At 43.0% G+C, this 21,599-nt stretch overlaps 1 protein-coding gene across 5 annotated transcripts; it reads left to right on the forward strand.

The window, feature by feature from the left end:
• Positions 1–1,136: 1,136 nt before the first annotated feature.
• LOC120956555 (zinc transporter 10) lies at positions 1,137–19,196 on the forward strand. Of its 5 annotated transcripts, XM_049608270.1 has the most exons (7): positions 1,137–2,153; positions 5,376–5,670; positions 14,645–14,931; positions 17,155–17,797; positions 17,862–17,987; positions 18,064–18,242; positions 18,316–19,196. In XM_049608270.1, exons 3-7 carry the CDS (start codon positions 14,743–14,745, stop codon positions 18,862–18,864), a joined length of 1,686 nt encoding a protein of 561 aa, XP_049464227.1. In that variant the 5' UTR covers positions 1,137–2,153; positions 5,376–5,670; positions 14,645–14,742; the 3' UTR covers positions 18,865–19,196. The 5 variants fall into 5 exon arrangements, with proteins under 5 accessions (XP_049464227.1, XP_049464226.1, XP_040234030.2 ...); XM_049608269.1 differs by lacking the exon at positions 5,376–5,670; XM_040378096.2 differs by lacking the exons at positions 1,137–2,153; positions 5,376–5,670 and adding an exon at positions 7,245–8,250.
• The last annotated feature ends 2,403 nt before the right edge of the window (positions 19,197–21,599 follow it).

The raw sequence follows: 21,599 nt of genomic DNA on the forward strand, positions 1-21,599 counted from the left end.
AGCATTGTGGGAGCAACAACCATCCGCAGAATTCATTATTGAGTTTGAGTGTGTCTCTACGCATTTGTCATCTTCGTCCCAGAAAAACCAGCGCATTAATTATGCTAAGCAAAACAAGTTGAAACAAGGACAACATGGGAAGATGCTATGGTTCACTGTACAAATGACAACGTGTGTGAGTTTGTCTGTGTTAGTGCGTCCTCGACATCAGCTGTATTATGTTTGGCGCAGATCGTTCCGCTTGCCCATGTGCGTGCGATGCTGCGTTCTACGAGGGCCGCCCGTGGGGTTGCCGTTATCTACTGTCGCCCCTCTTTTGCAGTAGTCTTGGTGTGTGTGTTTTTTATAATGAGCTGATTTTTTTTACTTCTATCGTGGTGTGCAAAGTGTTTTCATTTCGTTGTTGTGTTTTCCTTTTCATTGAACTAGCAGCTGTAAAGCTGAAGCAGGGTGCTGCAGCAGGAAAAGTCATGTAATCGTTCGCAGTAGAAAACACATGAAAACTTGAGTGTGATGTATATGTGAGGTGATAGTACATGTGGAGTTAAAATGTCGGACAGCACAGAATATTTTGAGAAGAACGGTAAACTGTAGCACTGAAGTGAGTAAATATATGAATACCGTAGGTACAAATGGACATTTGACAAAAGGCATTTAATAGACTCACATCAATTCGATGTCTGTAAAAAAAAATTGAAAAATTAATAAAAGTAATGTTCACAAAGCCGGTCTCGTGATACAGTCTTCAACGCGTACAACATCACAACATGCCCGTGCCTCCATACGTAGGACTGATTATCCTGCTATGGTTAAATTAATAAGTCACTGAAAGCCAAGCTCACTAGTGGGCATAGACAGGCCTTGGCCGAAAAACGGTACAAAAGAAGAAGAAGAAGAAGAAGAAGAAGAAGAAGAAAAAGAAGAAGAAGATGATGAAGAAGAAGAATAAGAAGAAGAAGAAGAAGAAGAATAAGAAGAAGAAGAAGAAGAAGAAGGTCCAAATGAAAAAAAAATCATGAAAAGTAGAAATTGAGGAGAACAGAGAAAAAAGTACAGACGGAAAAAAGCAAAGAAAGAGCGGAAGAGAATAAAGAAAAAGAAGAAAAAAAGAAGAAGAAGAAGAAGAAGAAGAAGAAGAAGAAGCATAAGAAGAAGAAAAACAGCAAAGCGTTAATATTTACATTTTTTGGGTTATTTAATTACTACCTAACAAAAAACAGTCACGAACAAGAAGAAAGTTCAAAAGGAATAAAAATCGTGAAAAGTAGAAATAGAGGAAGACAAGGACAAAGAAAAAAGGGAAAATGACAAAGAAAGAGCGAAAAAGAATGTAAAAAAAGGAATAAGCAAAACAAGAAGAAGAATAAGAAGAAAAACAACAAAGCCGTATTATTTCTATTTGGTTCATTTTACAAATACCTAACAAAAAACAGTCAAAATATACTTTTTTGCATTATTACTTCTTCTTCTTCTTTTGGCTCAACAACCGTTGTCGGTCAAGGCCTGTCTGAACCACTTGTGGGGTTTGGCTTTCAATGACTGTTGTTTTGTTATTAAAGTGTTTAAACTTTACAAAATTACCACCACAAACCATATGACAATGAGATCATTCTTTCCAACCCCATCGGCCATTCGGCTCCTGGGGGGATTCGGTATCTGTATCGGAAATCAAAAATTCCTCCACACACTACTCCCAACAACCCTCCCAGCAGCGGCTCCGATTTTTTTTCCCTCGCGGGAAGGGAAGGGAAAGAAGCAGCCACCCCGTAGGGTGGGGTACAAAAAGCGCATTAGTGTGTGCGCGAAGCAGCCGCGCGCTTCACACGCGGTTCGGGCCGTCGTTGGCGATAACGGCCGCACCGAAACCGGCCGCCAGCCGGGCGATTCAGTTCGCATTCAACAAGTGACGGAAGCGGATGATCAGTGACCGGCACCGGCACCAATAGATCGGTCGCACGTACACGACCACGGCATCGAGCCAATAAAGCATCAATCGCCTGAATAACAAAAAATAAAATAGAAACAACCCCCAAAACGCGTGGGCTTGTTTCCCTGTCCCTTGTGCAAGTGTGGTTGTGTTGTGTTTTGGTTTCGAATTTAGTGTGTACTGTAGGGTTTGTTCAGTGTGTGCCTGTGTTCCATCGAAAGCGAGTGTTAGTATTTTTAGAATCAAATGCTTATTTGTGGGGTGAAAATAAACGGTGTTGTGAAAATGGTTTTTGTGCAATGTTGCCATTGGGAGGAGAATGAACCCAACCGGCTGTCCAAACGATGTGGATTATTTTAATTTCTATTGAAAATGTTGTTATGTTAAGGGGTTGTACATGGTTCCCAAAAGTAGTAACATAAAAGAAACATGTTTGGCTAGAATTTGTGTTTGAGAGAGAAATTTGCTAATTCAAAATTCAAAACATAAACCAACAATAGTGAGACAAAAGTGAACCAAGATTAGCACCAAAAATCGAACATTCAATCAAATGCTCCTGTTGTGGTGGGTTTTGCTGTTTCATATTCAAAAACAACAAAAACATCATTCAGAATGTCGAGAATAATACGCAATCCCATCATAATCCCGAACACTCGACCCACCTTCCCAGTTTGTATGCTTCACTGTCTCCGTGCGTCTCTCCGATAAGTCGGAGAAGGAACAGCAAACCAAAAAAAACCCTCTTACAAGTGGTTGCCTTAATCTAAAATATCGCTCCGAAGGTCTCTCGCATCTATCATAAGTTTAGCACCGGGCCTCCACTTTTTGATAAGGGCCCGCTGCCTAACAGTTGTTAAATGCGAAAAGATTGTTTATCGTGCATTGAATCGTAGGGAGATGGAGATTCAATAGATCGGGGTTGGAAGTGGTGCAGAGAGGTGAGGCTTTTAAGGGAGGTTGCAATTTATTACCGAGCACGCCCCAAACTCTTGTTGCGCTGTGCCGTGGAGGATGTGTTGTGATTGGAATGGAGCTCGAGCTGTGGTTAAATGGTATGAGGGCGATTGTGTTCAATTAAACTGTTACAAATCGGAAGTAGAGACTTTGGGTTTGGAGTGGGCAGGGATTGAGGTGGAAAAAAGTCTTTAATTTACAGAATTTTTAAAGAGCTTCATTGAATATTCATGGCAGTAAATTAACCTTTATTCATTTAGTAATGCTATTTTACTTACAAAACATCAACAATTATTTGAAACAATTAAAACTCTCATTAAAAGTCACTCTCCATATCATACCAAAATCACACTTCACTGAAAGAGTTAAAACGCCCTGCAAATGCGTCTCCGTTCTGCAAGAATAACCACCACGTGGTAATAAATGCGATTTTGAGTGCCAAATTTTCGGCACGTGCAATGGCCCCCAACAACCACCACCAACGCCAGATTGTTGACCGCAAAACCGGTGTCACAGAACATATTGCCCCAGTGCCTACCAGATACTTTGGTGGCCGGTGTGGGTTGGGAAAGCGTGCACACACAAGTGCCAACATTATCGCAATTACGATCGCGGGACAGCTTTGTTCCACGCTCCAACTAAACCAGAGTCCAGAGCCCGTGGGCGGATTGCGGTCGGACAGTGCGGGAACCTACGGTCGCTTATCTAACTATCCCACGGCTCGCTATCGCGCACCGCGGTCTGGGGGTTTGATTTCCCTATCAACAGGTTAATGTATGTAACACATTAACCGCATTAACCAGTGTATGTACAGGTAATGAATGTAACGACTGGAAAATTGAATATCCATAGAAAAAAAAAATGAAAGCTCCACAGCTTCATTGGTTTGATCAATAGATGGCGTATTACAACTCATCATTATATTGCTATCCTTTTCTTGCAATGTGTTTCGACAAGTTTCATCTTATCATGACCTATATAGCCTTCTAACTTTCTGAGCAAAAATCTACATGAATGGTCGTGTGGTCAGATACGTGGGTATCAACACCAACGACTATAACTCAAATCTCACTTGCTTCAGTGCTGGTGATTTCCGTTGAAGTTTAGTATTTAAACAATCGTATCGCCGTTCTAGTTCTAGCGATGCATAACTTCAATGCGAAACCATACAACAGTACAGAGGAAATGAGAAAGCTCTCCTCCAAGCGATGAAGCTCAACTGGTTGGGGTATCCCACCAACAGAGAGCGCCACCAGCTTTTTGCTATTTTTAGAATGCATGAGTCGTTTGCCGTCTGCTAAACGAAGTCTTTCTATATTCCGTTTAGGTAGAGAACTTGAGTCGTTTAGAAGCCGTTTAGTGGTCGTTTAGTGGATTTGTGGCACTTGGGAAGGAGACAACTTTTGAAGCTCATTTTGTTTCAAGTCACGTCGGTTTGTGACAGCATCCTAATTGCCACAGATTAAGCTTAAACAACTGAAAAATCATATCTCTGTGATTTTCGGTAGGATAATTTGAATATCTGTAGTTTTAGGGCGGTCATCTGTGAATCGGTAGGCATATAAAAAGGAATACAGAATAATCGGTATTTCTGGTCACTCTGGTCGAAACAATGTCAGTCGCGGGAGAAAGTGGTCAAATGTCAAACGCTTTGGTCAGGGGTGGCGAATATCACCAAGGAGAAAGTGGGGAATTAATAAAATGCTTTATCGGTAAAAATATGAGCCAAAATTGCAAAACAAGTTAAAACGGGGGCTGCTTTAATGTATGCCAACCACAATGTAGCTTTTTGAGTCAATTTTTAGGAAATGTACATTGCAAGACAAATTTCGACTGTTGATGCAGGGGTCGTGTACCATTTATGGAGAGGGAGTTTGGCCAAACATGTTTTTTTAAAGGAATAAATTTAAATTAATTTTACTTTCTACTGTACGACTACTTTCAACACTCAGAACGACCATGAACTTATTAAAATATTCATTTATAGGGGAAAAGTATTGCTGGGGAATGGGAAATTGCTTGATCAATCGCTGCAGAAATCCTGCCCATGTCAAATAACAAGAAGAAACAAAAAAATCGATTATTCGTTACGATAACCACACATTGGTTTTAAATGCGCTAAACCACCCTCGGATCAACTTCCATCGGAATCCTGCAATCTTGCAATGACGTCATACGCAACAAGTTCTTCTTCAAAAAGTTCTCAAAAGTGTCTGCATCTATTACCGGGAACAGGTTCTGCAGGCTTTGGTTGTACGCAGCATACGTCAATGAGAGAACGAGTTTTGATTTTGTTTTGCTATAGCTGTTCATGCGTATTTTACGACACTCAATACAGTGATAGAAAGAGAAGATAAAGCATAATTTCGTGTATCAAGCCGAACAAGCTAGAGCATGTCGAGAAAGATAAGAGAGAAGCCCTTTTTGCCAAGATCTTCACTCCCGCATGAATCAGCCTAATGCTTATCCTTTCCCTTTGACCATCCCTTTACAGCTGTGTGAATAGTACCAATGTCCTACCTCACACATACATCGATGCAACCTATGCAATCATAAATTCCTGTAAAAGATAAACATAAAGCACACACAACGAATGCTACGCAAAGGAGGACGCAAAAGGAGGCTTGCATAAACGTACGAAACAATTGTAGCAGAGCAGTCAGAAGTGATCTTTTGGTGTAACAACAGTACAAATTGGCTGACAAACTATTTTGTATAGCGAAATAGCAGTTTTAAGTTTAAAAAAAGCACCAGAATCTAGAAGATCAAGTATATTGAAGGTAATTCAGGTATGTTGTAATGATCATATGCCACAATTGGATATATTAGAATCGAAGAAACTCCTGCCTTATGACGCTCTAAGAAGTTTTAGAACATCGTTTTGATTGTAGCAAAAGTCATTACTCTGAGAGAATCTCATCTTAACGGTTGCGCGATCGCCACGTGGTTGGAAACGCGCTCAAGGTACTTTAACACCCAATCGCCCATAGATGTACTATTTTGACCCCTTTCTTGTCATAGAATCATTATTAGAAACCGGTTCAATGTTCACAAACATATCATGCATCCTTTTACAATGCATCGGTGTGTCATACCTCTGGGATAATCGTGTAGTCATACACTTGTAGAATATGGTAATTACATAGACATCGAAATGTAACTGCGGGATCACGATTGAAGGGATGAAAGATCGCTTTTTCTAGTGCTATTTCTGGAAGCATTGTGGGAGCAACAACCATCCGCAGAATTCATTATTGAGTTTGAGTGTGTCTCTACGCATTTGTCATCTTCGTCCCAGAAAAACCAGCGCATTAATTATGCTAAGCAAAACAAGTTGAAACAAGGACAACATGGGAAGATGCTATGGTTCACTGTACAAATGACAACGTGTGTGAGTTTGTCTGTGTTAGTGCGTCCTCGACATCAGCTGTATTATGTTTGGCGCAGATCGTTCCGCTTGCCCATGTGCGTGCGATGCTGCGTTCTACGAGGGCCGCCCGTGGGGTTGCCGTTATCTACTGTCGCCCCTCTTTTGCAGTAGTCTTGGTGTGTGTGTTTTTTATAATGAGCTGATTTTTTTTACTTCTATCGTGGTGTGCAAAGTGTTTTCATTTCGTTGTTGTGTTTTCCTTTTCATTGAACTAGCAGCTGTAAAGCTGAAGCAGGGTGCTGCAGCAGGAAAAGTCATGTAATCGTTCGCAGTAGAAAACACATGAAAACTTGAGTGTGATGTATATGTGAGGTGATAGTACATGTGGAGTTAAAATGTCGGACAGCACAGAATATTTTGAGAAGAACGGTAAACTGTAGCACTGAAGTGAGTAAATATATGAATACCGTAGGTACAAATGGACATTTGACAAAAGGCATTTAATAGACTCACATCAATTCGATGTCTGTAAAAAAAAATTGAAAAATTAATAAAAGTAATGTTCACAAAGCCGGTCTCGTGATACAGTCTTCAACGCGTACAACATCACAACATGCCCGTGCCTCCATACGTAGGACTGATTATCCTGCTATGGTTAAATTAATAAGTCACTGAAAGCCAAGCTCACTAGTGGGCATAGACAGGCCTTGGCCGAAAAACGGTACAAAAGAAGAAGAAGAAGAAGAAGAAGAAGAAGAAGAAAAAGAAGAAGAAGATGATGAAGAAGAAGAATAAGAAGAAGAAGAAGAAGAAAAATAAGAAGAAGAAGAAGAAGAAGAAGGTCCAAATGAAAAAAAAATCATGAAAAGTAGAAATTGAGGAGAACAGAGAAAAAAGTACAGACGGAAAAAAGCAAAGAAAGAGCGGAAGAGAATAAAGAAAAAGAAGAAAAAAAGAAGAAGAAGAAGAAGAAGAAGAAGAAGAAGAAGCATAAGAAGAAGAAAAACAGCAAAGCGTTAATATTTACATTTTTTGGGTTATTTAATTACTACCTAACAAAAAACAGTCACGAACAAGAAGAAAGTTCAAAAGGAATAAAAATCGTGAAAAGTAGAAATAGAGGAAGACAAGGACAAAGAAAAAAGGGAAAATGACAAAGAAAGAGCGAAAAAGAATGTAAAAAAAGGAATAAGCAAAACAAGAAGAAGAATAAGAAGAAAAACAACAAAGCCGTATTATTTCTATTTGGTTCATTTTACAAATACCTAACAAAAAACAGTCAAAATATACTTTTTTGCATTATTACTTCTTCTTCTTCTTTTGGCTCAACAACCGTTGTCGGTCAAGGCCTGTCTGAACCACTTGTGGGGTTTGGCTTTCAATGACTGTTGTTTTGTTATTAAAGTGTTTAAACTTTACAAAATTACCACCACAAACCATATGACAATGAGATCATTCTTTCCAACCCCATCGGCCATTCGGCTCCTGGGGGGATTCGGTATCTGTATCGGAAATCAAAAATTCCTCCACACACTACTCCCAACAACCCTCCCAGCAGCGGCTCCGATTTTTTTTCCCTCGCGGGAAGGGAAGGGAAAGAAGCAGCCACCCCGTAGGGTGGGGTACAAAAAGCGCATTAGTGTGTGCGCGAAGCAGCCGCGCGCTTCACACGCGGTTCGGGCCGTCGTTGGCGATAACGGCCGCACCGAAACCGGCCGCCAGCCGGGCGATTCAGTTCGCATTCAACAAGTGACGGAAGCGGATGATCAGTGACCGGCACCGGCACCAATAGATCGGTCGCACGTACACGACCACGGCATCGAGCCAATAAAGCATCAATCGCCTGAATAACAAAAAATAAAATAGAAACAACCCCCAAAACGCGTGGGCTTGTTTCCCTGTCCCTTGTGCAAGTGTGGTTGTGTTGTGTTTTGGTTTCGAATTTAGTGTGTACTGTAGGGTTTGTTCAGTGTGTGCCTGTGTTCCATCGAAAGCGAGTGTTAGTATTTTTAGAATCAAATGCTTATTTGTGGGGTGAAAATAAACGGTGTTGTGAAAATGGTTTTTGTGCAATGTTGCCATTGGGAGGAGAATGAACCCAACCGGCTGTCCAAACGATGTGGATTATTTTAATTTCTATTGAAAATGTTGTTATGTTAAGGGGTTGTACATGGTTCCCAAAAGTAGTAACATAAAAGAAACATGTTTGGCTAGAATTTGTGTTTGAGAGAGAAATTTGCTAATTCAAAATTCAAAACATAAACCAACAATAGTGAGACAAAAGTGAACCAAGATTAGCACCAAAAATCGAACATTCAATCAAATGCTCCTGTTGTGGTGGGTTTTGCTGTTTCATATTCAAAAACAACAAAAACATCATTCAGAATGTCGAGAATAATACGCAATCCCATCATAATCCCGAACACTCGACCCACCTTCCCAGTTTGTATGCTTCACTGTCTCCGTGCGTCTCTCCGATAAGTCGGAGAAGGAACAGCAAACCAAAAAAAACCCTCTTACAAGTGGTTGCCTTAATCTAAAATATCGCTCCGAAGGTCTCTCGCATCTATCATAAGTTTAGCACCGGGCCTCCACTTTTTGATAAGGGCCCGCTGCCTAACAGTTGTTAAATGCGAAAAGATTGTTTATCGTGCATTGAATCGTAGGGAGATGGAGATTCAATAGATCGGGGTTGGAAGTGGTGCAGAGAGGTGAGGCTTTTAAGGGAGGTTGCAATTTATTACCGAGCACGCCCCAAACTCTTGTTGCGCTGTGCCGTGGAGGATGTGTTGTGATTGGAATGGAGCTCGAGCTGTGGTTAAATGGTATGAGGGCGATTGTGTTCAATTAAACTGTTACAAATCGGAAGTAGAGACTTTGGGTTTGGAGTGGGCAGGGATTGAGGTGGAAAAAAGTCTTTAATTTACAGAATTTTTAAAGAGCTTCATTGAATATTCATGGCAGTAAATTAACCTTTATTCATTTAGTAATGCTATTTTACTTACAAAACATCAACAATTATTTGAAACAATTAAAACTCTCATTAAAAGTCACTCTCCATATCATACCAAAATCACACTTCACTGAAAGAGTTAAAACGCCCTGCAAATGCGTCTCCGTTCTGCAAGAATAACCACCACGTGGTAATAAATGCGATTTTGAGTGCCAAATTTTCGGCACGTGCAATGGCCCCCAACAACCACCACCAACGCCAGATTGTTGACCGCAAAACCGGTGTCACAGAACATATTGCCCCAGTGCCTACCAGATACTTTGGTGGCCGGTGTGGGTTGGGAAAGCGTGCACACACAAGTGCCAACATTATCGCAATTACGATCGCGGGACAGCTTTGTTCCACGCTCCAACTAAACCAGAGTCCAGAGCCCGTGGGCGGATTGCGGTCGGACAGTGCGGGAACCTACGGTCGCTTATCTAACTATCCCACGGCTCGCTATCGCGCACCGCGGTCTGGGGGTTTGATTTCCCTATCAACAGGTTAATGTATGTATGCCAGACCGGGGAAGATAAATCATCGTCGCTAATTGAGTTGCGAGTTTAGCGACTGACCGTGCGTGCGGTTTAGCGGTTTGCAATGGATTATCTGGTTTGGGATGAGGAATATAACACGGAAGTTCGTGGCCCGTGGAAATTGAGGATACAAATGATGTGTTAAAATTATTAATTGATAAAATATTGTTGGCTAGAATTCATTGCTCCAGTAACAAGTGAAGACATCTGTGGGGATTATCTTCCTCCACCGGGGTAGCATTGTTGATTTTTAATCACGCCCTGATGCGGCTGGAGTGTCAGTTTACCGTCAATCACACTTGAAAAAACTTGTTTGAGTAACGAAAAAAACGTGTAGGAGTCAACAAAAAGTGTGAAGGCGTGCATGGAGGCCTGTCCAAACTGTGGCCATCAACGAAATCAGGGTCCCAACTGTATTGGATAATTTATGGAAATCCGAACAGTTCCAACCTGGCAAGATTCCGCTCTTGGAACTGACGACTTCTTGCAGACGTGCAGCCAGGCAAGTGAAAAGAAGATGATATTCCAAAGTAAACACGATCCTCGTAGAAGACCTCCAAAAAAGTGCTTCACCTTGACCTCGTCTCTCTCTCCCTCTCTCTAGTCAGTGCTGTATTGCATACAAGATTTCCTATCAGTGACGTGTTGTTCGATGTCTAATCGCGTTACGGGGAGAGCGTCGTTGCTTTGCACCCGGGTGACGTGACGTGGGGCGGAGCTCAGCATTAAGGATCGATAGGCGCATATGGAGTAAAAGTCATTGACACTGCTCCAATCGGGTTGAGGGGTGTAAGTTACCAGTTTTAAGCTCGGTTGGGATGGATGCCCCTGTACGAGTATGTCCCCTTTTTTGGGAATGACAATGACGCTATATGCACACCGATATGCGTGCGTAACCTTGGGTTGGCTTTTAAATTATGCCAACAGGCTACAGTATCGAACGTGATCGGGCGACCATCTTCGATTGACCTGATTCTTCGTTGGTGGATGGCTACTTATCGTAACAAAAGGCGAAAGTGTGCACGTATCATTTCACTGACGACCTTGCCGTGTGCGTGCTGCGACTGCAAGTAACTACTATGATGCTGTTGTGGTAATAAGCGACGACTGCGCATTAGTTGAATTAAGGACGAGCAGGTTTACGGCCGACAGCCAACTATGGAGATTAGATGTAATTTACAATAGAATGTTTGTGAGCGAAGGGAAGAAATTAATAACCAGGCGAAGACGATGCAGACCATTTGAACCCAACAATAAAACTCAATGTCACAAGACAACTTTGTATGGAAGTCATATGCAAGTGTGTCAAGTAGCAACAACTTCCAGATTGCGTACTTAAGGCGGAAACAAAGAGAAAGTGTGTTTTTGCCATGATTTTTTTAAAGTAAGCTCCTATGAACAAAGAACACAGTCATTTATAATTTAAATAACAAAAACTCAAGCATTTTGGAGAAAAAATATGTAATTGTTTTGTATTATTACTCATTTTTATGCACAAACTCACCTTCAAACTCAAGCTTAAAGTGAAGGTATTTAGTGTCAGCAGTTCAATTACCTACACTACCTTTCCAGCTCAGTAAACGGTGCTAATTTTTTCCTTTAAAATTATCATTTGTAACCAGCTGCTGCCGCGCGACTTTATTTGAATAAACATTTTAAACCCCTGAAGTGTACGCACGAGCCTCGTTGCCTGGCGCGATACAAAATTTAGCATTCGCTTGTATTTTAAAATATTCTATTGCTAGATGAAGTGAGTGGTTGTTGTTTTGTTGTGGTTGATCGTCATCTCCATCAATTGATCTACAATGGTAAACGATCGTTGGTTGAATATAGCAAAAAAAAGGGGAGCAAACTAATATCATTGAACTCACGAGTAATCGAGACCACCATTAAAGCTAGCATGCTATTAAAGGGGGATGTTGGGGCAAATTGGTTCTTTCACTATCGAGCTATTATACACTTGATGGTGGATGCGACCGTGTGGCATCATTACTCGATTTTAGGGTCAAGTTGAGGCACAACGCTGCAACACTGGGCGGGGGGGCACACAACGTTTGATTGTCACATGAATTTAAGTGTTGGATGGTGTCGCTGTGTGTACGCTTGCCGGTACGATTGCTCCATAAAACGTGGCCTGAGTTTGATTATTCGTGCAGACGAAGGGGGTTTGGTAGCTGTTGCAGAATTTTAAACCACGAAGTGAAGTGATCCTTTTGTATGCGCGTTCGATGTGATTGTGTAATTTGTATTGATGGTGCATGAAGAACGAAGTAGAAAGAATTGGGTTACAATAATCAAACGACGATCAGGATCGTTTTAACTCGGTCATGATTGAACGGTTTTCCAATCAAGTGCGTCCATGGTATCGTGACAAATGCTTGATTTATCACACTACAGGTAATGAGATCGATTCCAGTGTCTAGCACGTTAACGATCAGTGCCGGTTGGGCACAATATTAGTAAATACACTCAACAAACGGTTCTCCTTATCTTCTTTCCATCACGTCGTCTATGTTCTCTCCAGCAATATCTATTACAAGGGTGGTGCCTATTTGTGTAACAAGTGGCCCTCTACCTCAGTTCTCAATCTCAGCCTTTTAAAAAAAAGAAGATCAGTAATCGATTTGTTTCCGCAAATCCAACGGGTTTACAAAATATGTTTCTTTGCTTTTTAGCACCATTCAGCACAATGCTAGTAGCGTCTTATCAACCAAGACTTTCCCTACTTAGCTAACCGATTGGCCCGTGAGAGATTCATCTGCTCGAAAGACAACAACGCGCAGTACGCTTGCTGTTGTTTTCTTTAACATTTTCACTTGTACACAAAATCTCCCGCAAACAGTTTGCTACAGAATTTTACCAGAGTCTCTGCGATCGTTTGCATTGCCACCCTTGCGCCTCGCGGTCTATATTATTTCTATCTGCGAGAGTAAACATAGCGCACGACACAACACTGATGTGAGCAGACGAGCCGAGAGACAAATCTTGTGGCAGCTTCTGCTGTACCATCGCATGTGGCACATTGTGCCTGATAAGGGTTGTATTGTGCCTTCCTTCTCCTCCTTCTGCTGGTACCACCAGCATTTGGTTTTCGGTCATAAATTAATCCACCGCGCCACAGTTACAATGATAACGGCAGGCGCAAAGACTATATTGATGGTAATTTGTTGGCTGTAAGGCTGACAGAGCCGACATGTGCTGGGCCAAGGTTCTGGATGTTGCTAATGCCAAGAGGCCGTGTGTGGGTAAAGGTGTGCGAACCTATTGGAGCAGGTAGAAGAAACAGTGATAAAAACAGTAGTACAGTGTGTAACGTTTACACAGTGTCTGGTGTGGTGGAGATTTTAATAACACATGCTTCTTGCCACCACATGGCTACAGATGCATCAAGTTGGAATGAAAATTTCCTATTCACCATCACCTACCCATTCAGATGTGGCAAATACGTCTTGAAATGCTGCCTGCTACCCGCCGTCCGTTATCATATTGTCGCCCTTACACGCTCCAGCGAGCATGTCGCACACGATTAACGTAAGTGGATTGCACTCAATGGTTACGGAGAGGGGTTGGTGGGTTCCCTATCAGAGTACGTCTTCTTCTATGCCCTTTTCCCACCCCCTACAATAGGGGAAGCATTTATTCAATTGAGCTATTGTGCGAGTTCGGTTTTGCCCGCTCGCACACGACGCAGCGCCCCATTTACTGTCGATAATCGAGCCGCGCAACCCGCTAACGACCGGTATCCGTTTTGCGAGCTCGTCAAAAAATATTGCCCCATCGGTTTCCTGCACGCAAGTCACGCTGTGGTTTCCGTGTTACAAGGTGTTGGTGGGACAAGGTTAGAAGTCGTCCGCTAAAGTCTGCTTCATTAGGCACTTACACTTGGTGAAGAATTTTTGGGGGGCGTTTTTTGGTGTGGAAAAGTTATAGCGGTGGATAATTTGTTTGTTCAGCAGTTTGGCAGTGAAAACACAGTTTTGCCAAAAACACCTCTAAAATTGATTGATAATCAACTTTGAAGTATGGCTATGCCTGATGAGCATGTATGTTTACTGCATTGTGCTGTTGTTTGTTAGGTCTATGTATTATTTGGTGTATTGTATTTAATTTTTTAATCAGAAGAAAAGGCCGAGTTGAATTACTATGCAATGTTACTTAATTGGAGGTAAAGAGTATAGAAAATGGAATTGTGCAATCAGTTGTAGTGTCATTGTTTATCATGTTTTCGAGTTTTTTTTAAAATAAACGATGCTAATTGAGCAGATATTTTTGTATACTTTCTTACATTGTTATCTTCTGTCTTTTTTATGGAGTCTTGTTTCTAAAATAAAGTACAATTTGTATGGTTTTCATAGGATTGGCCAGCCTTTTTGAAGAAACGAATACTGACAAAATGTGTTAAGTTCTTTCTAATAAAACAAGCAAGAAGTATCTATAAAAAAAGAATAAACCTTCTGGGAACGTGTAAAAAAAAGCATAAAAAAGGTTTAAAATGAAACGAAAAAGAGGAGAAAAATTACCAAATTTCAAACTGGTTTTTGGAACGCAAGTCAAACCATACAAAACTGCAAAAAAATCCCCTCAGGAACCCTGCCGGGAAGGGCTTTTAATTTCTGCGAATGTAATCCTAAGATTTATGCAAGCTTCTCCTCACTCGTTCGATCTCAAACGGCGAAAGATGATTAAAGGGACTTTTCCACGTGAGCCTGTTGTATTATGTTTCGTTTGAATTTGGGAGAATATTTTCGGTTTTGCATGAAACGCCTTGCAACTGATCGCATGAAATCGAATTTATTAACATTCTAAGAAAAGAATAAATTTACAAAAGTAATAATGTGACTCAATGTTTTCCCCCTCTCCATCAGCATCTAATGAAGTGCCACCGGAACGGGAATATTACGTAGATCGTGTCGGTAGTTAAGCTCATAAGGTAGTGCTTAACTGAAGTGCTGCACTGCCCAAAATGCCTATGAAGGAGTGGATCTACCGGTTGCAGCCCGTCCAGCTGTACATCGTGCTGGCCCTGTCGTCCGTCTACTTTCTGGTGCAGCTGTTCCTGAGCCACGTTTCCCACTCGCTGGTACTGCTGGTTGCGTCCTATCACATGCTTTGCAACATCATTGCGCTCACCGGTTGCATTCTAACGATAAAGGTGAGTTGTTTGATGCGGTCGTTATCTTGCCTTGTCAGGATAATTAGATTGTTTTAATTTGCAAAGTAAATGCGAATGCCTAAAGTTCGTTGTAACATTATTGACACATTCACTTGCCAGTCAAAATTTACGATCCTCAACTCCGATCCGATAACGGACCGGCACATGCCGGTTGTGTGTGTGTGTGGTTAAGAAGAACGCATCAGCAATCAACGCAAACGCCATGCGATGGGTGGAATAATTGATGTGGTTCAACTGGAACTACCCGGTTCCACCCGGGGCTGGTTTGGCATGTACAAGCACTGCGTTTTGCGTACACGAGGTCCGGGGGAGGGATGGCCTCACTATAATCACAATGTTAATCACAAGAAACTGCTTGAGCGATGTTTACCGCTTGCAATACGCAAAAAAAAAAAACGGTTAGTACATACAAACACACTTCTAACCGTGCGACTAAATTGCAGTGTGCACTCGGGAGGCATCCGTGCTCGGTGGGTTTTGCACGCTGCGCGCTTCATCCAGGCCCGCTCGCGACTTTCGCTTTCATAGCCCGCACCGCAGTGAGTGTGCAGTTTGCATGGCCGGGATGGGTTGGTGCGGGCGCGTGGCATTTGTTTGCGTTTGTCGACTCATAATTAAACGCATCATAGCTGCGGCGTATGGCAATCATGTTCCACTCGCCGTACTACAGCAGTAAAGCTCGCGGTGCAACGGCGCAGGAAGTGGCATGCACAAGCTGCTGCTCAGTGTTTGTGCGATTTCATCCATCGTTTGTGAATTTCTATGTGTGAGGTTTGTGAGGCTGTTTTTTTTTTTAAATTCATTTCTCTACCTTCATCTGCAATATCTCGGCGATGTTCGTGTTAGCCGAAGCGATCGCGAAACTATGCACAATCCCCCATCCGTCCCTATTATCAGCGGACTGTCTTTGTGCAGCTTCTCATTTACGCAAGCCCTACCACGTGTTCGTCAGGGAAAGCGTGGCAAATTAGTGGGCAAGGGTTGGCAAGCAAGACACGTTTTTCTTTCTTAAATAGTCCGCATCCGTGTAGTACGATGAAAGATGGATTGCCATTTGCACGTTGCATAACTCACGGGCGCAGGGAATGCTTTACAATGGGCGGGAAAACTCCGCAGCTGCTCATTTATTTTGCTTTAGTTCAAATGATAATCTTTTCTTTTGCGGGTTTATTCATGCTTCACCGTTGTTTTACATTGATTGCAGCTTGTAGCTCCTCTATTCAGCAGTGACGGTGTAAAAGAGCAATCGTCTCTTTTGTTTAACGAAGCCTCGGATAGCAATCGATTGATTCGGTTTGCATTAGGGAGTTGCACGATTTCAACCACCTTTTTTGTATTATTTTGTATTTCAGATGAACAAGCTGAAATTACGTCAACACTTCATACAGTTCATGTATGATTGAAATGTTTCATTAATTCGTTCCAAAGACATCAGAGTAACTTGAATATTCTAGTAAGAAGAATTTACAATTAAAAGAGAATTTTTATTGTTAGTTTTATACACTACATTAATTTGATTTTTTAAACCGAAAATAAGCATATATTTCTCCTTTTTCTCTATTTAAAAACACCGGCAATAAAGCAATATATTTTGTAGCATACAATTGATTTGTCAAGACCGTTCTCTCCGGATCTGTATTGTCCATGAGTTACGTCACTCGGGAATAAACTTTATTCCATTCAAATAGAAAATATGAAACCCTAATATTGGTGAAACATAATTGTCATAATTTAACAGTCAATTTGGTAAAGAAAACTAACATTTTTCTAATTTAATACCCAAAACATGCACAGTATTCAACACGTGATTGATTAAGACAGCGATTGGTTTTCCCCATATAGGTTGCTAAACGAATATCGAAGCTCCCCTCCAAATAGTTAAGTGCCACCCTTCAGCTGGCGCTTCCACACTCTCTTTGATGGTCGAATGGATCTTGATAGGCACCGCTTATCAGGAGTATGGCTATCGCTCGATAGATATAATGCTAGACAGTGTGATCGGAGCTTACGCAATGTAGATTGCGATCTCGATTACAGCATAGCAACATAGCTCCTCGACAAGCGAATATTAATTGTCTATTGTTTACCTATACACGTGCTATCCGCGATAATAGTGCTTTACGCGTTGCGTACTGTCTGGAGTGTGTTGGTTAATTGCATTGTGTGTTTCTCTCCTTTTTGTTCTCTCCCCAATTATTATAGAAAAGTGCCTTACCGTCTGCACGGGAAGACGGTGCATTGAAGCAGGAGGCACGCTCCGTCTCCCAACAGCTGACGGCGGGTGATGGGAAGTTTGCGGAAGTTCCACTAGCCAGCCAAGAGTCGACCGATGACGGCAGCAAGGGCAGCTTGGAGAATGCCGGCAAGGTTGAGCAGTCGGCCCTGGAGATCAAGCAGAATGTGAAGGTGAAAGCGCGACAGGCGCGCGAAAGCTCGCTGAAGAACACGTTCGGCTGGACGCGCATCGACATCCTCACGATGCTGGTGGTGTGCATTTTCATGGCGTCGTTCTGCTTTTCCACAATCATCGAGGCACTTCAGACGCTGTCTCACATCCATCATCAGGATGCGATGCACTTCCCGGCCCACATTCTCGTGCTGGGCGCGATGGGTTTGATACTGAACGGGTTCTGCTATCTGCTGATCGGTGGCTACACGTACCATCAGGGCAGCTTCCTGTACATCACGGCTAGCGGAAATGTGATCCTAGATCACGTCATCACCGGGGACGGTGTGCGAAAGGGTGATCGACGGCTTTCCGGATCACGCAAACAGGTGTCTCCTTCGCAGATGCGCGAACAATCGAAGCGACAGAGTGTTCGAGAGCTGATGAGGGATATTTGCAGTAAGTTACTGTTTGCAGAGGATCTATTAATTCAACCCATTAACTCAATGGTTTATTCTTACAGGTACTGTGATCGTCATTATCTGCTCGGTGATCGTGTACTATACTACTGAGGAAACATCCAAGTTTGTAGATCCCGCTCTTTCGATAGTGTCCTGCATCATTTTGCTCACCCTAAGCTACCCTTACAGTAAGTTATTTTCAAAAAACATTAAAAAAATCAATACTTCTTCTAATCAAAATGTTTCACTACCTCCACCCAATAGTGAAAGAATCGGGCATGATTCTGCTGCAAACCATCCCCGATACTATCGATATAGAAATCTTCAAGAAGACGCTGCTTGATGGCTTCAAGGATATTGTCAGTGTGCATGATCTTCATATTTGGCAGCTAAGCGGAAACCAGTACGTCTCAACGGTGCACATCATCTTTGACAACCCAAAGGTAGGCTGCGTCGATCTTTTTAGGAACTACAATGTATTTTACTTTAAACTTGATTCTCTCTATTTGATTGCAGGTGTACTTAAAGATCCACAGTGATGTGATAGAGTTCTTCCACGAGCAGGGCATCAATCAGGTTACCATTCAGCCGGAGTTTAAGGTGACGGACGAAAAGCGTACCCTAGGCAGTGGTACGGAGTGCTGCTTGATCCAGTGCCGAACGATTGCCCAGTGCGCTAGCCGTACATGCTGTGATACGCTGTCCCAGGAGGCGGCGGCCAAGCAGGCCTTGCTGACGGAAGTTGTCGATTTGCCGCGGGAAGAGAGTAAAGTTGAGTCGGAAGGCAAGGAAGATATACAGATGAGTTCAATGTCGGCAGTGCAATCATCCAGAGAGGTTAGTACCTCCGGCCAAGTGGCTCCAGAGCCCAACAAGTCAATGACCTGTGAAGAGAGTGAAATAACGCTGGACGATACCGCTCAAGCCACTCCAGATGATAGTCCACTAGACGATACCGCTCAAACAAAAGCTGAGAAGAGCACCGTCTCAGCCACAGTACAAATAAGCCCAGTTAAGACTGAATGCGAGCAGGTGGCGCAGGTAGACGGTGATAAGAGCACATAAAGAGGTATAGTACATACGCGCGGGAATTACAGTAGAAAAGAATGCCAGTATACACTTGACGGTAATCTCGTCAGGAACAGTTCAATCGTATTTTAATTTGAAAACGTTTACTAGGGTAAGTTGGTGAGTGTAGAGAGCGGAGTGTGCGAAACGTTTTGCACCAAACCGTCCGCTCAGTGATCGAGCGGACTGCCATATCGCTTACTACGCTTGGTAAAGTGAGCAAAGATGTCGAATTGGTTGTGCCTTGTGAATGTATTTTAGCTGCATTTTACTTTGTTAGCGTTAAGATACATCAATACATACTGATAAATGTAGCAAAACACAAACAACGGGTACGGTTACCTTTATCTACGGTGAAAGAAAGAAGTATATATTAGTGTTGGGTCATACGATTCATTTCACGACCCGACCCGGAGTCGGGTGCAAGCCAGTCGGAATCGATTCCGACCCGTGGGTGCAGCGGGTGCGCTAGGTCGGAGTAGGAATCAAATCCGACCCGCGGGTGCAATGAGTTCGGGTCGACCCGAAAGATCAGTAGGTGCGAGAAAGCATAAGCGACTCCGACCCGTTGGTGCAGCGAGTTCGGGTCGGGTCGGGTCACGGTAAGTTCAGTTTGACCCGAGGGTGCATCGAGTTCGGGTCGACCCGATAGATCAGTAGGTGCGAGAAAGCATAAGCGACTCCGACCCGTTGGTGCACTCCGACTCCGACCCGTCGCTGCACCCTCGGGTCAAACTGAACCTAGCGTGACCCGACCCGACCCGAACTCGTTGCACCAACGGGTCGGAGTCGCTTATGCTTTCTCGCACTTACCGGAGTCGTTGCACCCACTGAACCTACTTGTACCTTTCGGGTCGACCCGAACGACTCCGGGTCGTTTACGGATGGCTCCGACCCGATAGGTTCGGGTCGACCCGCCCATCACTAGTATATATACAGCGGTACCGTACCGCAACCGCATTCGAGCTGTTATTGAAACAATCGAGCAATATCGGTGTGTTGCGCATTGCATACTTTCAGGCGTTCATGGGGCATTTTTGAAAACTAGCGATTTTGCTACCAAAATTTATCCGTCGGTTTGAAGTTAAAAGTGTGAATTGCTTTTCGCGTAAAGCATCGCTAGAGCGAGTGTACGGTGCATTAAAATTAATGTTTCATTTTGCAGCTGGCTTGCCAACTTGCCCAAGCTGGGGGTGGAATTTATTCTACCGTTGTCTCGGTTCGGTACACAGCTACCGTCAAAAGCACTGCAAACCATGCCCAACCACTTTTCCCGGTTTGGCTGCATAATGAGCTGACTGAGCTTCTGCCGCAGACTTGATCAATCCCGTGTGTGTGTTTGTGTGTGTGTGTGTGAGAGAGAGAGAGAGAGAGCGGGGGAATAAAACTTTCCACCAGATGCTCCACCCAGCATGTTCTAAGCGGGCTCTGGGCTGGTCTAATTGCTCAATTATGTAGCGCAAAGGGCTTTTTTTACGGAAAGGGTAATTGAAAGCTTACCTTTTCGGTGCTATATGGGTGCGCTGCGGTGATTGGAAAACATCCCGCCAACGGGCTAGAATCACCCACGGGGTGGAAAAACACGGTTTCGCTTTCGGTTTTCTACGTACGGATGGGCTACGGCTACGGCCATATTGGGCGCTACCGTGAGGTTATTGAAGTGCCGGGCCAGCTCTGGCAGCGAGAAAACAGTCGGGTCTATAAATTGCTACCCGCTTCCACTTCACCGACGGCAGACGTGTTCTTATTTTGTGCATTTGGTGGGTGGCGGTAGAGTTTAGAACGATAGCGAAAAAGAACGCCCGGGGTTAGTGCACACGAATGCACACGCGAAGAATCGGTGAACCCGTTAACGGTTATTGCGCTGTTTTTCGCCATCCGAAGGCAGACCGAGTGAACCCAGCTGAAAGTTGGGTGGAAGTTTATTTTTTCTCCTTGTGATGCTGTTCACCAAAAACTTCCCAAATACACCAGACAGCACAGACACACACACACGTGGTTTGACTTTTGACGCTATTGCAGCATGGACGTTCGAGATGCGATCGTTTGATGGGATGCAATTTCGCCGTCCCCCACAAACTGCAGGTGCATATGGTTTTGCCAGTGCACGTCGATTGCTTGCGATGCTGTCGGCGCCACGTTCACGGGTCACAGTGGGTACGAAGGTTCACAAACGATAGCCCATTTATGGTAACGGGGATATTAAAATAAGCTTTTATGGGTAGTGATACAGTTTGCTTTAAGCATTGCGTTGCGTATAACCTGAACGTTGACATTTTAAAGAGCATTAGATGGAGCGGGATTGATAGTTGGGGTGGAGTTAATAGTCAGTTAATTCGTATTTAATATAACGATGCTGTGTGACTATGGTTTGAGCATAACGCTACAGGTCGGGTTTAATCAATGTGCATGGCGTTATCATACTACTCTAAAGCTTTCCCTAGAACTAAGCAAATACTAAACACAGCACTTACTATTTGACCAACGCGCAATGCAGTATAGTATTAATTTACAAGCATTATTGCACTGCTGAAATGATATAGTTCGTGGAAAACGTAATAAATCATACGTATCTGCATCAATCGGTACGCATGAATTCGAGGAAGTACATTTTCAACAGGTATGATTGAAGTATAATGCAAACAGACAGCATTCCTGCTCAACGTATCATCACAACAGAATAATTTAAATTGTGTATTGCTGTTTGTTAATGTTTGTGCGATAATATTCAA

This window comes from Anopheles coluzzii, chromosome 3, assembly GCF_943734685.1.
Source record: "Anopheles coluzzii chromosome 3, AcolN3, whole genome shotgun sequence".
NCBI lineage: Eukaryota > Metazoa > Arthropoda > Insecta > Diptera > Culicidae > Anopheles > Anopheles coluzzii.

What these genes read in the sequence shown, in the direction of transcription:
- LOC120956555 (XM_049608270.1), top strand. Translation starts at nt 14,743, where the DNA reads ATGCCTATGAAGGAGTGGATCTACCGGTTGCAGCCCGTCCAGCTGTAC. An exon ending in GTTGCATTCTAACGATAAAG is followed by an intron (nt 14,932 to 17,154) that starts GTGAGTTGTTTG and finishes CAATTATTATAG; the next exon opens with AAAAGTGCCTTACCGTCTGC. An exon ending in CACCCTAAGCTACCCTTACA is followed by an intron (nt 17,988 to 18,063) that starts GTAAGTTATTTT and finishes TCCACCCAATAG; the next exon opens with TGAAAGAATCGGGCATGATT.